Below are 15,906 nucleotides of genomic sequence, written 5' to 3'. Positions count from 1 at the left end.
TAAATTCTGCAGCGAAATCTTATTTTATTTATGTCATCTAGATGTAAGATAAAACTACCAGTGATAATAAAAAACAAATGAATCAACTTTGTTACTACTCAAATACCCTAAAAGAAACTGCAATGTTCCCAAAGGCATAAATTGGTATAAAAATATCAGAGCACTGGGCCTCCCTGGTGGCGCAGCGGTTGAGCGCTTGGTTGCGAAGCTGCCTGCAGCCTCTGCAGCACCGGTTCGATCCCCGGCTGCTCCCCGGTCACCGGAGGAGGGTCCCACATGGCGCGCAGACCTCTCCTGCCGCCCGCTGCTCCCCTCAGCAGTGTACTTCGGCCCTTCTGCCTGCTCTGCTCCCCGCTCTGGCTCTGGTGAATTCTCTCACCCTCCCGCGCTTCTGACTGTACCCAGTGCTTGTATAAATAAATAAAAAATCTTTAAAAAAAAAAATAAGAGTTTCTTTAAAAAAAAAAAAATAAAAAAAAAAATATCAGAGCACTGTTTGATAATAAAGATCAATGGTTTCAGAAAAATCAATTTTTTTTCACCCTTTTTACAAATACAAAATCAGCCTAAAGAAACAATTAAGGTTGTGGACAAAGATTAAGGTACAAAGATGAATAATGCAGAGTTGTATAATATGGAAAAATGAAAATCTATTCACGTATCTAGTAATTGGAGATGGATTTAGAAAGTTCTAGTATACCAATCAATTACCTGTAGGTGATAAAATGCAGGAAAATGTTATATGTCGAGTCAAACTATTATCATAGACCATACTTTAAAAGAACTTATTTCTTTTAAATATTTATAAATGAGATTGTATATAAATATGCATTTTTTTCCCCTGGAAAAAGATCTATACAGATGAATGAGTTGATGATTACTTATTTATAGAAGTGACTAATAAACCTACCAGAGGACTTAAATAAGAAAAACAGTTTCTCCTTGAAAGAGTCCTACCAAATTTTGTGGCTCTGAAGATTTTTCTTACCTTCTCATTATTACAGTAACAATATCCAAAATTATGAAGATTGTGTATTATCTAGCAAATACAATTTTTTGTGATGAAAGTTCAACCTGGCCTTGGTCACTATTATAGACTCTACAACTGACATACATGGAGCTTCATTTCCTGCCACTGCCTTCAACAGAAAAAATGTCTCAAAATAAAAATATGTGGAATAGTCATATTACTTACTATATAGTTTTAGTAGACTATAGTACAGCTGGTCTCTATCACATTCAAACAGCTTTTGTGTCAGTTCCACTAATTTTTCTAGAGTTTCAACCTGAAAAATAAGATTGACAGATGATATGGATTGTGTAAAGGATCTATTTTATAGTTGACAAATTTTTGTTGAATAATCCTTCAAAATAGCTTTACCCAAAGGACAGATTAATTTCACTTCAGAAATTAAAAGCTGGGCACAGAAACGTGAATGTACTTAATGACAATGCAATATATATTGGCTGTAAAATTGTAAAAAATGGTTAAAATGAAACATTTTGTTATATGTATTTTAGTTGAACACAATTAAAAAAATTAGTTTTTAAATTAAAGAACTGAAGAACTCTTTGGGGAAAAGAACATGTGAATGACTATCTATTTGAAGGAAACTTGATGAGGGTACATTTGGAGACTTTCTAAGGTATTGGAGTGCAGGACAGGACGGGAAGAATACAGTGAGTATATCCTTTATTAATTTAAAAATACTCCTCCACCCAAATGTTATACTCCTCCTCCCCTAGAGCTTTTAATTGTCGTCATATGAACAGACATTCTGCACTGGTGGAAAGACAAAGTAGAAATTCTACTGGGTTTCCATTGGGCAACCCTCTGATCTTTAAGGATTAAAGCAAGTTTAAACGGGTAAGGAAACAAGGTTAGCCTGCTCAAATCAAGTACAAAAAAGCAAGTTAAAATGCTCAGGATCCAAATCAGAATTTGTACTTTATCTCAGGAACCAGAAATAAACTATTTCTTACATGAAAAAATAACCAAGACAACTCAACTTCCATTAATAAAAATTTACCTCCCAAATCCCCAAGTACTCATATGATAAACTTCCTACTCATTTTTAGATGTTTGAGACCAGATATAAAACACAAACCTGATTATTTGAAATACATCGATCACAAAACCACTGAAGTCTTGTAGGTCGAGCTCTAATACCTGGAGTCTGTAAAATAATCACACAACATACAAAGTAAGGCTTCAGCCAAATATTAATTTTACTCCCCACCGTAAAGATAGTTTTCCTTCTAATGAATTTGCTGCCTCCTTCCCAAACATATAAACTAAAAGAGACATAGCTTAACCCCACAGTTATCAAAGACCTTTAATTAAGATTAGAACAGAACATAAAACACAAGCTATATTTAACCTGTGTCTAGAAGATTCAGATTATTTCAAAATGTTGCTTGCAGGTCAATGTTCATTCCATAAATCTTTAATTAAAATGGTAAAGCTTTCCTTTAGTTCAAGAAGAATTTTTGAAACTATTACTAAATCAACGCCAAATATGTCAAATTAAATATTGGCACCCTCTCAACAGATTCAGGAAGGAAAAATTATTAATACGTTACATAGGATTACTAACAGTTACAATAAATCAATGGTTTTAAAAGAAATAGGCTTTGTAAAATTTAATAACAAAAGTATTATACCACAAATGCTCGCTTAGTATCTAAAACTAAATGTTTAAAGAAACAAGTACTTAACGCAAGCTAAGTAATTAAAATTAGTTCATAGTTTTAGTTATTTCAGAAATTGAGATATATATATTATATCCTCCATTAGAAAATGGTACAGTTTAATCACTAACTCTGGCTTTGAAGGCATTATACTTTCTGGATACTGGAATAAAGATAAACCAGTTCACATATAATTCCAAGATTTGTCACTATACAGTAGTTTCATCATCAGTAAGGAGGCTTCACCATTAAACACTACATTTCAGGCACAGCATTATGCTTAGAAAGCTATATACTCATTAACCGTGGCTCCTCCAGTCTAAAGATTTAGTTACCTTTACTCCTTTCTCAATTCAGCTCTGTTGATTAAACCAGGTAACTCCTCAAATTTGATCTCTTATTTTTAAGTTCTCCTTATGTTATTTCTTAAAATAACACTGTACAGTGTTAAGAACTGAAGCAGAAACATCTCAGTGCATTTAAAGAATGATGGACCAAGATGAAAATGCATACATTGTGCAAAAATGAAAAATGATGTAAAAAATATATAAAATAAAAGAAACAACACAGTGCTAAATTTTTTTAAAATATTGTATATCAAAGAAATGAAATTCACTATGAAAATTATTTATTTAAAGATGTGAGACAATCTGCTAGAACTTAAGTCGATGTTATGCGTTTTGTTTTTTTGAAAGTGGTTTATAAAATTCCAAAAGGAAAGCTTGTCCACAAAAGCAACAACAACAAAAGAATGATGGAAAAAGTAGAACACAGAAGTTGTATAAGTGCTTACATTTTAACTGCACAAGTGTTCCCATTTTGGGATACAAGAAAAATGTTGAATAGATGTTGAAATATATTCTAAATATCACTAATGTTTGCACAAAATTTCTGCTCAAAGATTTTCTCTTATTATCTGTATTGTTTTACATACATTATTTTGAAAATGAAATGAACACCAATGTATACAAACAGTCCTTGAAAAAAATACTAAATAATACTCTTTAGAATATGGCAAAATGCAATGGTTACAGTCATTTAGAACTTTCAATATTATTGCTGATTCAAAGGTGAATGATCAAAATAGCACAACTTTTATGGCAAACTGCTCCTTTTTGTGTCTGATTAATCTGCCTGTTATCGGAAGGACAGCTGACTAATTAAACAGCAGATATTTCTGCTTCATTGTGAAATTGAGAACTGTTTGTACATATAAAAATCTCAATCATCAAAAGAACATCTAAGTCAGATTAACTAAATCTCCTAGGCATCTGTTATTTTTCTGGCTTATCTCTTAATATCTTACTGAATTTTAAACACTGCAAGTTGAGAGCAAAAATAGAAAATGTATTAAAAACATAGACAAGAACAATTCTATTTGGGATGTTAAGTATAACATAAAAACCAGTTAACACTTAATTAAAACAATGAACTCATCTCTACCTTTTTCTGTTTTTGAGACATATATTCTACTTAATGGACAGTAAGACTAAAATAATTATTGTAATAAAAAAACAAACCAAACCAGATGTAAGAGATATTAAGTAAACTAATTCATCAAATGAGGGTAAGAGTTTGCCGCAGAACTGCTGTTTCTTTTAACTTGGGGTACTGTGTTTCAAAATACTTTGGATAGCTGTAATTTAAGACCAGGTTCAGTTGTATAAGAAAAAAAAATAATCAAAATGATTTTCATTAAGAATAGATATCAAGTAATTATATCCTTTGAAGTAAAAAGAAATAAAGATTCTTCTACTTCAAACTCTGTATCAAGGAAAATCATCTTACATTTGACTTAAAGACAAGTTTTTCCAGTTTTTATTTTTTATGCCATTATTTCTAGAAACAGAAAACAAGCAAACAATTGCCCAAGTCTCATGACCTTTAGTCAGCATAGTAGGAGGAAAATCAAGTGCATGAAGGGGTGGAGACGAAGAACAAGAACCCAACTACTTATCTCTATAGCTAGGATAGCAGGGAAGTAAAAGGGTTATCAGGGTGCTTATTAAACCTTTCAACATTTGTCCTTTGCTCTAAAATCTACAAAGATAGATTTAAAGACCATGTCTACAAGGAGAAATATATGGCTGAGAAAGTCAACCTAACAGTCTAATTATCATAAACTAAACATGATCCACTTAACCAAGTGTTTATAGACTTTAAGTAAACTAAATCTTCAGAGGGGGGTATGAATTTGCTTGAGAACTGACATTTCTTAAAATTTAGAAAGCCAGCAGAGGAGAAAAAAATACTTCTAAAAATCCACTCTGTATATAAATATTCACCTTGGCTTTTTTTTTCCTTTTTAAAGATTTATTTATTTATTTGTTTGTTTATTTATACAAGCACTGGGTACAGTCAGTAGCGCGGGAGGGTGAGAGAATTCACCAGAGCCAGAGCAGGGAACAGGACAGGCAGACTTGACGAAATACACTGCTGAAGGGAGCAGCGGGGGGCAGGAGAGGTCTGTCATGCCATGTGGGACCCTCACTGGTGGCTGGGGATCGAACTTGACTAAATTCTTTTTTGTTTGTTTGCAAAGAAATACCATTTTATTTTAGTAATTTCTTGCAAATAATTTCTTGCAAAACTCAGGAGGCCCAGGCATTAGTCCAAATCTCTACTACTATGAACCATAAGAGAGCTATCCCTATAAAGACATAAGAAAATCGCTATCTTTATAAAACGGTAATGACAATTGTCTCACTTCTGAGAAATGATCCTAGGAATATAATCTGAAAATCAAATATGCCTATAGGCACATTGAATTATGACAATTACGTAAAATAATGAAAAATTTTCCTTAAATGAAATAATTGGGCCATTAAAAATAATGTTTAGAAGAGTTACATGCAGGGAAATGCATTAACAGTGATGTAAGGGGATAAAACAAGCTATATGATTCAATTCATTACAATTATATATAAATGCAATGGGCGCTGAGTAAAAGGAGGAAAATAACCACAAAAATGACTAGATAAGTAATGGATTAATAGTGAGTCTTTATATCTGGTATATTTTAAACAATAATACAAGTTAAGTTTTACTTGAATCTTTTGAAAAAGACAGATGGATTGGTATCACTGGTAACACCAAATACTATTTACAAAATAAATTTACCTAATATTATCATTTAACATTGTAAAAACAACTTATGAGTATTTTCCTAGTGGCACATGTTATTCCAGAAGATGGCAAAAGCACACTGGAGGAACTAGGAATAATTAACCTGCACAAAATGAGGCTCCAGAAGAGACAAAAAGGGTAACTTCAACAGAGCAAACAATGTTACAAAGAATGTATTTAATACTGCACCAGGCATTCTAGATACACTCTTACTAGTATTAACTGACAAAGCCCTAAGGTGAAGAAGATCAAGAGCACAGGATGGAAACACTTTCCTGGCATGGTGGCATTTGCAGACAGCTGCCTCCATCTGAAATGCTTTGCTCTCCACTCTTTATTCCAATTCATCCTTTAGTTCTCATCCCCAAACATCACTTCCTCAGAAAGATCTAGTATGAAATAGATTCCTTCTACAGCAATTTCTCATTTTAGATTCCTTTTTTCAGGTCTATCTTTCAAACTAGATTATTATAAGATGTGATCAATAATTACTTGTCAAAGAAAGGTAAGGAAGGAGATAGGAAAGCGACAGGAGTTCCCTTTGCAAATTTAAGAGTTCACAATGAGAGATGCTGTATTGGATCAATCAGAGCTTTGTTTATCTCATGCCTCTACTAACTCATCCAACTGTCTGCTTAACTAAGGATACTATCCTTTAATAATTTGATATCATTTAAGATGACAGAGTAGTGTATCTTAAAAATTCCCACAACCTCTATCCTAATGTAGATCCTTATTAATCTCGCTGTCTCAACCCCCTTTAATCTATAGCATATCCTTCTGTTAATATAAATTTCCTTTAAATATTGCTCAGCATTCACTATCTTCAGAAATACAATTGATTTTGATATTGAAAGTCTTCTAAGCTCTGGGAATTATCTACCCTTACAAAATATTTATTACAAATCCTATACTCTAGCATGAAAGAACTATTTAAAAATCAGAAAGGAAAAATATCCTGTTAGAACTAAACAAGGAATTCAGTAAAATTGCAGCATGCAAAATCAATACATAAAAGCTTATTGTTGTATTTCTATATATTGACAATGAAGTATCTTAAAAAAAAGAAATAAAGAAAACAACTCCATTCCCAGTAACATCAAAAGTAATAAAATACCTAGGAATAAATGTAAGCAAGGAGGTGAGAAAGACCTGTACACTAACTCTTAAGACTTGGATGAAAGAAACCAAGGAAGACAAATATGTGGAAAGGTCTCATGTGTTTAGGGCTCAGATGAATTAATATGGTTAAAATGCCCACATAAAAAATGAAAAAATGATGTAAGATTATATAAAATGAAATATTTTTTAAAATGCCCACATTATCCAAAGCTACCTACTGATTCAAAGAAATCCCTATCAAAATTCCAATGGTATTTTCCACAAATATAGGAAAAACAATTCCAAAATTCTTAAGAAACCACAAAGACCCTCAGTCAGAGCAAATCCTGAGAAAGAAGAACAAACTTTTGAAGGCATCATAATTCCTGATTTCAAAACTCCAATAACCAAGAGTATGGCATTGGCATAAAAACAGACACAGATCAAAGCAAAGGAATCAAGAGCCCAGAAATAAACACACACACACACATATACAGTTAACTAATATCTGACAAAGGAACCAAGAATACTCAATGGGGGAAAAGATAAGACTCTTCAATCAATGCTGCTGGGAAAACTGGATATTCAGATGCAAAATAACTGTACCCCATTATTTCTTACTTCATTCACAAAAATTAACTTGAAATGGATTAAAAACGTCTGCTTAAGACCTGACCCACAGAACTCCTATAATATGGAAACATATGGGAAAAGTTCCTTGACTTTGATACTGGCAATGATTTTTGGATATGACAGCAAAGCCCAAGCAAAATAAGCAAAAAATAAACAAGTGGAACTAATCAAACTAAAAACCTTCAATACAGCAAAGGAAACAAAACGAAAGGACAACCTATGCAGTGGAAGAAGGTATTTTGCACACCATCTAGGTAAGTGTTTAATATCCAAATGTTGGGCTTCCCCGGTGGCGCAGCGGTTGAGCGCTGGGTTGCGAAGCTGCCCACGGCCTCTGCCGCGCCGGTTCGATCCCCGGCTGCTCCCCGGCCACCGGAGGAGGGTCCCACATGGCGTGCAGACCTCTCCTGCCGCCCGCTGCTCCCCTCAGCAGTGTACTTCGGTCCTTCTGCCTGCTCTGTTCCCTGCTCTGGCTCTGGTGAATTCTCTCACCCTCCCGTGCTTCTGACTGTACCCAGTGCATGTATAAACGAACAAACAAACAAATAAATAAATAAATAAAACATGCCTTAAAAAAAAAAAATAATATCCAAATGTTTAGGGCCTCCCCTGGTGCTACAGCGGTTGAGCGCTGGGCTGCAAGGCTGCCCACAGCCTCTGCAGCACCGGTTCATTCCCCGGCCGCCAGCAAGGGTCCCCTCTGCCGCCCCCCAAAAAAAACCCAAATGTTTAAGACCTTCATACAACTCAACAGCAAAAAATAAATGATATGATTAAAAAATAAGCAAAGGACCTGAACATTTACTCAAATAATTCAAATGGCAAGTAAGTATATGAAAAGATGCTTCTCATCAAAACCATCACCTTACACCTTTTAGAATGGTTATCAGAGAGATAAGTTAGTGAAGATACAGATGAAAGGGAAGCCTTGCACCATGTTAATGGAATGTAAATTGTTATAGCCATTGTAGAAAACAGTATGGAGGTTTTTCAAAAAAAATTATATATAAGTACCATATGACCCAGCCAATTCCACTGCTGGATATATATCCAAAGGAAAAGAAATGAAGATCTCAAAGAGAGATCTACATTCCATACTCATTGTAGCATTATTCACAATAACTAGACATAGTAAAGACATGGAAACAATCTAAGTGTCCAACTACAGATGAATGGATAAAGAAGAGGTGGTACAGATATAACAATGGAATATTATTCAGTCATAAGAAAGGAAATTCTGCTATTGGTATTGAATGGAACTTGAAGGCGTTATGCAATGAAATAAGTAAGACAGAGAAAGATGATACTATACAACTTTTATGTGGGATATAAAAAAGTGGAACTCATAAAACAGAGTAAAATGGCAGTTGCAAGGGGTTGGGGAGTGGGTGAAATGGGAAGACACTGATCAAAGGGTGCATTTCACCTGAGAAGCTGTGGGAATTCAATATGCAGCCTGATGATTAAAGTTTGACATCTTTTTACATATTTGAACATAATTAAGGTTAAATCAATTACAACTCAATAAAGTGTGAGGGGAAGAGAAAGAAAAAAGCTATTAAAAGATTTCCCTTTTCTACTTCTTTGCCCCTCAGTTAAATACTCTTCTCAGCTCCTGAAGAATGTAAGAGCTATCACATCCACTGAGCCCCACCTCAGACCTCATTTTCTTCAGAAAGTCTTGCCTAATGTCCTACAATGAGAATAAGTTCCACTCTTGAACTCTCAAAACTATTTATACTTTTCTTATAGTAGTTAACATTTTACAGTCTCATAAGCAGTAATCCTCACATATTAATTGCATATTCAAAGAGCATTAGCTATTGAAGGTTGATCTTAATCTGATTCACTTTTTTCTCTTCTCTTTTGTAAGAAAATTTTTCGGAGTATAAGAAAATGTATGTTCATTATAGAAAATTCAGAAAATACAGGAAAGTATGAAGAGGGCCTCCCCTGGTGGCGCAGGCGGTTGAGTGCCACGCTGTGCAGCCTTTGCAGCACAGGTTCGATCTTGGCCGGCTGTCGAGGGTCCCACATGGCGCAGCAGACCTCTCCTGTCGCGCCCACAACTCCCCTCAGCAGTTTATTTCATCAGTCTGCCTGTTCTGTCCCCTACTCTGTCTCTGGTGAATCCTCTCACCCTCCCACCAATCTGCCAATCTGGCCTGTACCCTGGCTCTTGTATAAATAAATAAATAAATACATACATACATACATACTTTTTTTTAAAAAAAGTATAAAGCAAAATACTAGTTATAATTATACCCTCCTACAAAATTAAAGACTATATTAAATGAATTATGTAATACATGACAACACAGTCATACTGTATACTGAACCTGGCCTCTATCGTCTTTTAATGTGAGTATTTATATGTCTGGTTTATCTCATCTCCCATTGTGGCCCAAATACAAAGAAGCTTAATCTATATTTTGCTTTGGAAATTCAACTCTGGTGAATTTACCCATTGAAAAAACACTATTGCGGTTTTTTTTTTGGAATTAAGGTGTTGTTTAGTACTTATATTCTTTTATTTGTTGATATGGGCCTACTTTAGTAATTTTCATTACATTTTATATTTTCAATAGTCTTTCAAGAAATGACAATTCTAGGTGGAATTTGAGTAGTGAAAAAAGCAAGTTCTCACTTTAATTTAACTCCAATTAACCATTAAAAAAATAACTAAAGGGCCTCGCTGGTGGTGCAAGGAGTTAAGACGCAAACTGTGAAGTTTGATCCCGGCTGGCCAAGGGAGCTGCCCACCTGTTGCAGCAGACCTCTCTCCTGACTTGCCCGCTGCTCCACTCAGCAGAGTGTTTTAGTCAATCTGCCTGTTCTGTTCCGCATTCTGTCTCTGGTGAATCCTCTCACCCCCCACACCTCTGGCCTGTACCCCAGTTCTTGTATACATAAATATTTTTTAAAAAAAATTAAAAAGTAACTAAAAATGTATTTCATTATATTCTCATATATTATACTTTGTTGTCCTACCTTTGGATACCGCAAGAGTTCTGTAAAGCTGTTCTTTATCCTCTAAGCAATTTTGTATATATCCACTATGACAATTTTATCATCAGTAGACAGCCATTCAAAATGATTACGCCCAATGGTGTACTACATTGGCAAAGCTTTAAAATTATTCAGAGGCAGTCTTCTCTTGCTTATTCACGTGACAGCCATGCATCTTATGCTAATCATCATTCTGTGAATTATGTGGGGTAAGGAAGACAACACAATCCTTACCTTAGAAGGGCCAAGAGAATTAATATTATTGATTACTACCATAATCCAGGACACATGCAAGCTGCTTTACATACATTATGTGAATGAATTCCAAAGAGAGATATGATATTCCCTTTTATAAATGAGAGCTTAGAAAGGTAACTTGCCCCTTATTACACTACACTGTCAAGCAGATGCAAAAGGTGACTTTACTCTTTTGCCTTTGGTTCTATTATGTCTTGCTTATTACATAAAGAGAAGCATATGACTACCTACTGTAGAACATTTTATCATTATTATCTGAAAATGTGAATTGCATTCCTACTCTGATCAGTGTACTGCTAATATTGGCACCATGCATGCAGAGCAGCAGAACTCAAGAGGCAGACTGCTCCTGTTATTTTCAGATACATTGCACACTCCCAAGGAAAGAATTTCTCTCATTTTCTAGAAAATACAATGGAACTACTTGAGCTACAGAAGCAGCCATTTCAAGACAGCATGTCTCACTGCCTTCTGACAGGACAGATTTGAGTTCTGAGACAGAGTTCACAATTAATCTCATAGTTCTTTTTCATACTAGACATCTCTCTTCTTTGAAAAACATTAACAGAAACTAATTTTCAGGGTTGTTAGGCTATAGTTTAGATTCTATGATAAGCGGTCATCAATATACAAATAAGGAGGCCAAATACCATCTTTTCATCCAGCCAACAATGGGTACTTTTAAAAAGAGACTTAGAATAATGGCAAAGTTTGGTCTGAGAAAAAAGTGTTTGTGATATATTGACAAATGTATTTTAATTGTTTAACATTCAACAATTTTTCTTAAGGCAATGGGTCCATTTCCTGTGGAATGATTTGCTTATTTTATGGGACACATAATGGTTTAATAATGAACTTAATCACAATTTGGATTGACTTAATAGTTGCCCTTTGTCTTAATTTCAGTAAGCAAAATTTCAATCAAGTCTAGATAAGATATAATAATCCTAAATAGGCCAGGTTTTTGTCACCTACTATTTCCCGTAAGCTGCTTACCATAGTAAAGGGGGAAAAAAAAAAAAGAAATTCTAAATTAAATGCCAAACAGTTGCAGACAGTACTTGTTTGGCTGATTAACTTGTAGACAAGCATTACAAATAAATCTGAGCATGGTCTGCAGCAAATTAAATTCCACTGCTTTTAAGAACAAAGAATTCCTTGGCAAAGAGGATTAGCAACTTTACACCCAGGAATGCCAGTTTAATTTAATTGTTCCACAATCCAAGATTTAATATGCAAATACCATTTTGATATATAACAGTGAATTTAACAAAGTGAGGAAACAAATTCAATATACAACCAGATTGCCTTTTCTGAACTGTAATTATATACAATAAAGAAGCTGGTCGAGTCACCCCCCCACTCCCTCAGCATTATTGGGATTGAATAATATTAACATGAATCAGAACAAGTGTAATTAAAGGTTAAAATTTTTAAATGTATTCTAATTAAGAGTCTAAATAGCTGTACAATTAGAATACTTAGTTAAAAATCACACCTCAATGATCTTCTTGGCCTCTTTGTAATTTCCTGTTTGTAGAAAGGCAAAAAACAGATCATAGAGCATTGTCATTTCACCTTGTTCTTGGCTCACGAAGTCCATTGCTAGAGGGAGAAAAGAAATAATATTAGAAGAAAGAATACATAGGAACATAAAATCATTTGAAGGTCTGGACAAATACAAGGAAATTTTATCTTTAAAACAAATATTTAGGATAACAGATTATAGCTCTATCAACCAAATTTCTGTCACATTCCTTTCTTATCTAACCGCATACATTTATGACATTAAGCACCCAAGACTAGGTGAGAAGGGTAAAAAAAATTCTCACAAAGGCAGATCACCACAAAGTAGTGATTTTTCAAAACCAACAGTTATTAAAATCAAGGACATTTATCAATATATAATTTATCAATATTGAAAATATACTTGATATTTTTCTTTTCAATTTACAAATGTAATGAAGTTTCTCTAGATTTGCTTGCCTGCCTGATCAATTTTCTCTTCACAGCAATGTATTGTGATTAAATAAGCAAGAGAGGGAAAAGAAATCCAAATACAACAAGATATTAGAAAGCAACTAACCTTTCTGAATTAGATCAGTCTCTCCTTTCTCTACCAGTTTACATAAGACATCATGAATCCTTGGTAATACTTTATACCTTTGATAGCAGTCAATAGAGACTTCAAGAGCAGCAGGTAAGTCATCCCTTGGAAGCATCAAAATATGAAAATGAAAAAAAAAATCTCATTTAGTTTAGCAAGATATATAATGACCAGTCGAAATGTACACCGCCGAGTTTTATTTAAGGTACAATGCAATAAAGCCAAAGTGAAAGAAAAATAAGAGAAACAGTGCTTATATATAAATAAATATTCAGAGTATAGACAATCATTAGCAGTTCCATTTTTTCTGCTTTATACTTTATTATTTTGTGTACTAAAGGAACATAAAATCACGTTTAAAAAAGGTCCAAATAGATGAAGGCATTCTCTGTGATTACTTATAAATAAAATTTGATTTTATCTAAGTTGCTGTAAGAATATATTACTTCTGGAAACAAGGACTACTAGTAAATATTTTTCCAATTACCATGTGTCTTTATGGTTGACACTTCCCAATTTGGGAAACTTTATTAAATATCCATCAATAGCGGGCCTCCCCGGTGGCGCAGCGGTTGAGCACTGGGTTGTGAGGCTGCCCGCAGCTTTTGCAGTGCTGGTTCGATCCCTGGCCACCCGTGAGGGTCCCACATGGCACGCAGAACTCTCCTGCTGCCCGCTCACTCTGCCTGTTCTGCTCTCTCTGCTCTGGCTCTGGTGAATTCTCTTACCCTCCTGCGCCTCTGACTGTACCCAGTGCTTGTACAAATAAATAAATAAATCTTCAAAAAAAAAAATGTTAACTTAAAAAAAAAAATCCATCAATAGCTATCTAAGAATTTTCAAGCACTCATATTTTTCATACTGTCACCTCTCTAGATAAGTAAGAAATAACTTCAGAATTCATATATATAGAAACTTACTGCTGTTAAAACTAGCATATTTTAATGGTCATTGAATTCTAGAACTCTTAAAAAAGTTTTTCACTAGATGGTAAGTTTTAAAAATTACCTCCAATTACAAAGTCAAGGTTTCTCTTACATGGTACTAAAAACATATTGTCATTAAGTCATTTCTTTAATAGAAGTTTGGAAATAAATTCGTGTAGGTCCCCAAAAGCTACTTTTTCCTTTAATGTAAGACACTAGAAAGGCTGAAGAGATTATATAATTCAATTCTACTTGCCACTCTCCTTTACTTTAAAATAGATGAGGAAATTAAAGTACCTAGAGGCTGTCTGCTGAAGGCTCCTGGTAAACAGTAACTGCCATCAGTTCCTTGGACCTCTCACTTTCAGATGGAAATTTATACATCTAATTATACATTACGCTCTATTAAAAGCACTGTTACTTGTTTAATCTAATCAGGTGATGCAATTTGGAATAAGAATTAATTTTTTTTTTTTTAAAGAAAATATAAAGGCAATTTAAAAAAAGGGGCATGGTTACTGATGTGGACGGAAGCAGAACTTGTGTCAGTAACTGACTATCTTTGTGGAGACTATCCATTTCTTTCACACCGCAACAGGAAGCAAGCCTTTTTAAATGTTCTGTTGAAGCCCTAACATTTTGGTCCATTATACAAATGTTATGTTGCCCCAGATTGAATTACTATTTTATCTAGATTAAGATTTTAAGCTGTACTAAGAAGTAAAATACCATGAAGAAGTGTTAATTTTATTGCAATAATACTGACACACTGAAAACGAGCCTATCCTGAGGGAACTCTACCTTATCCCCTTACTAAGCCCTGTTTACAGTGCATCTTCTGGCACCCCACAGAGTCATTTGAATTTTTGTCATTTGGGGTGAAGACTAAATTACAGGTTAATTTCAAAACCGCAAGTAGATGTTGCAGGCTAGATTACTGTCATACAAGAGAAATGCTACAGTAGCTACCACATATGATATAAAGCTTTATATAACCAGTATTTTCTCTTGCTTCAGACACAGGTTCAGCTATTCCTTTCCAGAATTCCATTTAATGGATAAATACTGAAAGATTTTTAAGAAGAAAACTAACACATAGTGATTTTTTTTAAAAGAGGTATGATTTACTTTTTATCAATCCCCAAACTAGAATAGTACTGCCTCAATTGTATTTTCCCCACTTAGGTCAAAGCTATCAATAAATGTACGAATAATTGTTCTGTCAGTCAAAGAGACATGTTAATAGTCTTTGGTCTTCAAATATAAGCTTCTGAAGATTATACATGATCAGAACAACAACAGAAAGACAAGAATAGCAAAATGGAAATAATTCATATATTTGTTAGTAATTTTAAGTACCAATGTTACTCTCAGGTTGCCAACGAAATGAATTAGAAATCCATATTCAAACACTGTACCCAGAGTGTACTGATGATTTATGAACAGAATGACTCATGGGTTCTTTTCAGTTCCTGTTATTTACATTCTGACTTGTAGTTGGATCATGTCACTTTAAGAAGAGATAAAAAAAATGTCCACTCCTCACATAATTTAATGTCACCATTAATCTTTCCTATCAAAGCTTGAAAACCTGTTGATGGAAATGAGAAATATGAAAAAGTACCTAAAAATACACATGGCCATGAAAATAATTACATACTCATAGTATTCTGAATTTCAGTCTCAACTGGTAAGTACTACATACAGCTCAACTGTAGCAAAGTGATATATTTCTAGAAGTGGTGATGAAAAGATTTTCACAATGGTTGAACTCAAAGACCTTTGTGTTCCTCCCAGTTCTAATACTCTAATGTCAGGTTCTATGAAGTTGAGCTTATTAGATGCATCAACTCGTACCAGCAGAGAAAATCATCATGTGAAAATACCACTTTTATTAGGCAGGATAAAATCAGTAAGTGCAGCAAAACATCAAAAGGAAAAAGGTGGAAACTGCTTTAAACCCGAAATGTAGGGTAACACTTTACTAATCAGTAGAGAACTGCTAGTTGTGTGGCCTAAAATGACTCTGGTTTCCTTTGAGTGGTCTAAAGCACT

At 34.2% G+C, this 15,906-nt stretch overlaps 1 protein-coding gene across 1 annotated transcript in view; it reads right to left on the bottom strand.

Annotated features, from left to right (window-relative positions):
• LRPPRC (leucine rich pentatricopeptide repeat containing) overlaps positions 1-15,906 on the bottom strand; it is a 92,237-nt gene that overhangs the window by 26,509 nt on the left and 49,822 nt on the right. Inside the window, exons 24-27 of the mRNA XM_037528146.2 lie at positions 12,905-13,029; positions 12,317-12,423; positions 2,109-2,177; positions 1,196-1,286 (exon numbers count right to left, since the gene is read on the bottom strand). Coding sequence (XP_037384043.1) covers positions 1,196-1,286; positions 2,109-2,177; positions 12,317-12,423; positions 12,905-13,029 — 392 coding nt within the window. The remainder of the gene's footprint in view (positions 1-1,195; positions 1,287-2,108; positions 2,178-12,316; positions 12,424-12,904; positions 13,030-15,906) is intronic.

The sequence above is a fragment of the Talpa occidentalis genome, unplaced genomic scaffold, assembly GCF_014898055.3.
Source record: "Talpa occidentalis isolate TD23 unplaced genomic scaffold, MPIMG_talOcc4v2.1 talOcc4.5, whole genome shotgun sequence".
NCBI classification, from domain to species: domain Eukaryota; kingdom Metazoa; phylum Chordata; class Mammalia; order Eulipotyphla; family Talpidae; genus Talpa; species Talpa occidentalis.
The sequence above is the reverse complement of the archived record's forward strand: the minus strand, read 5'-3'. Positions and strand labels throughout refer to the sequence as shown.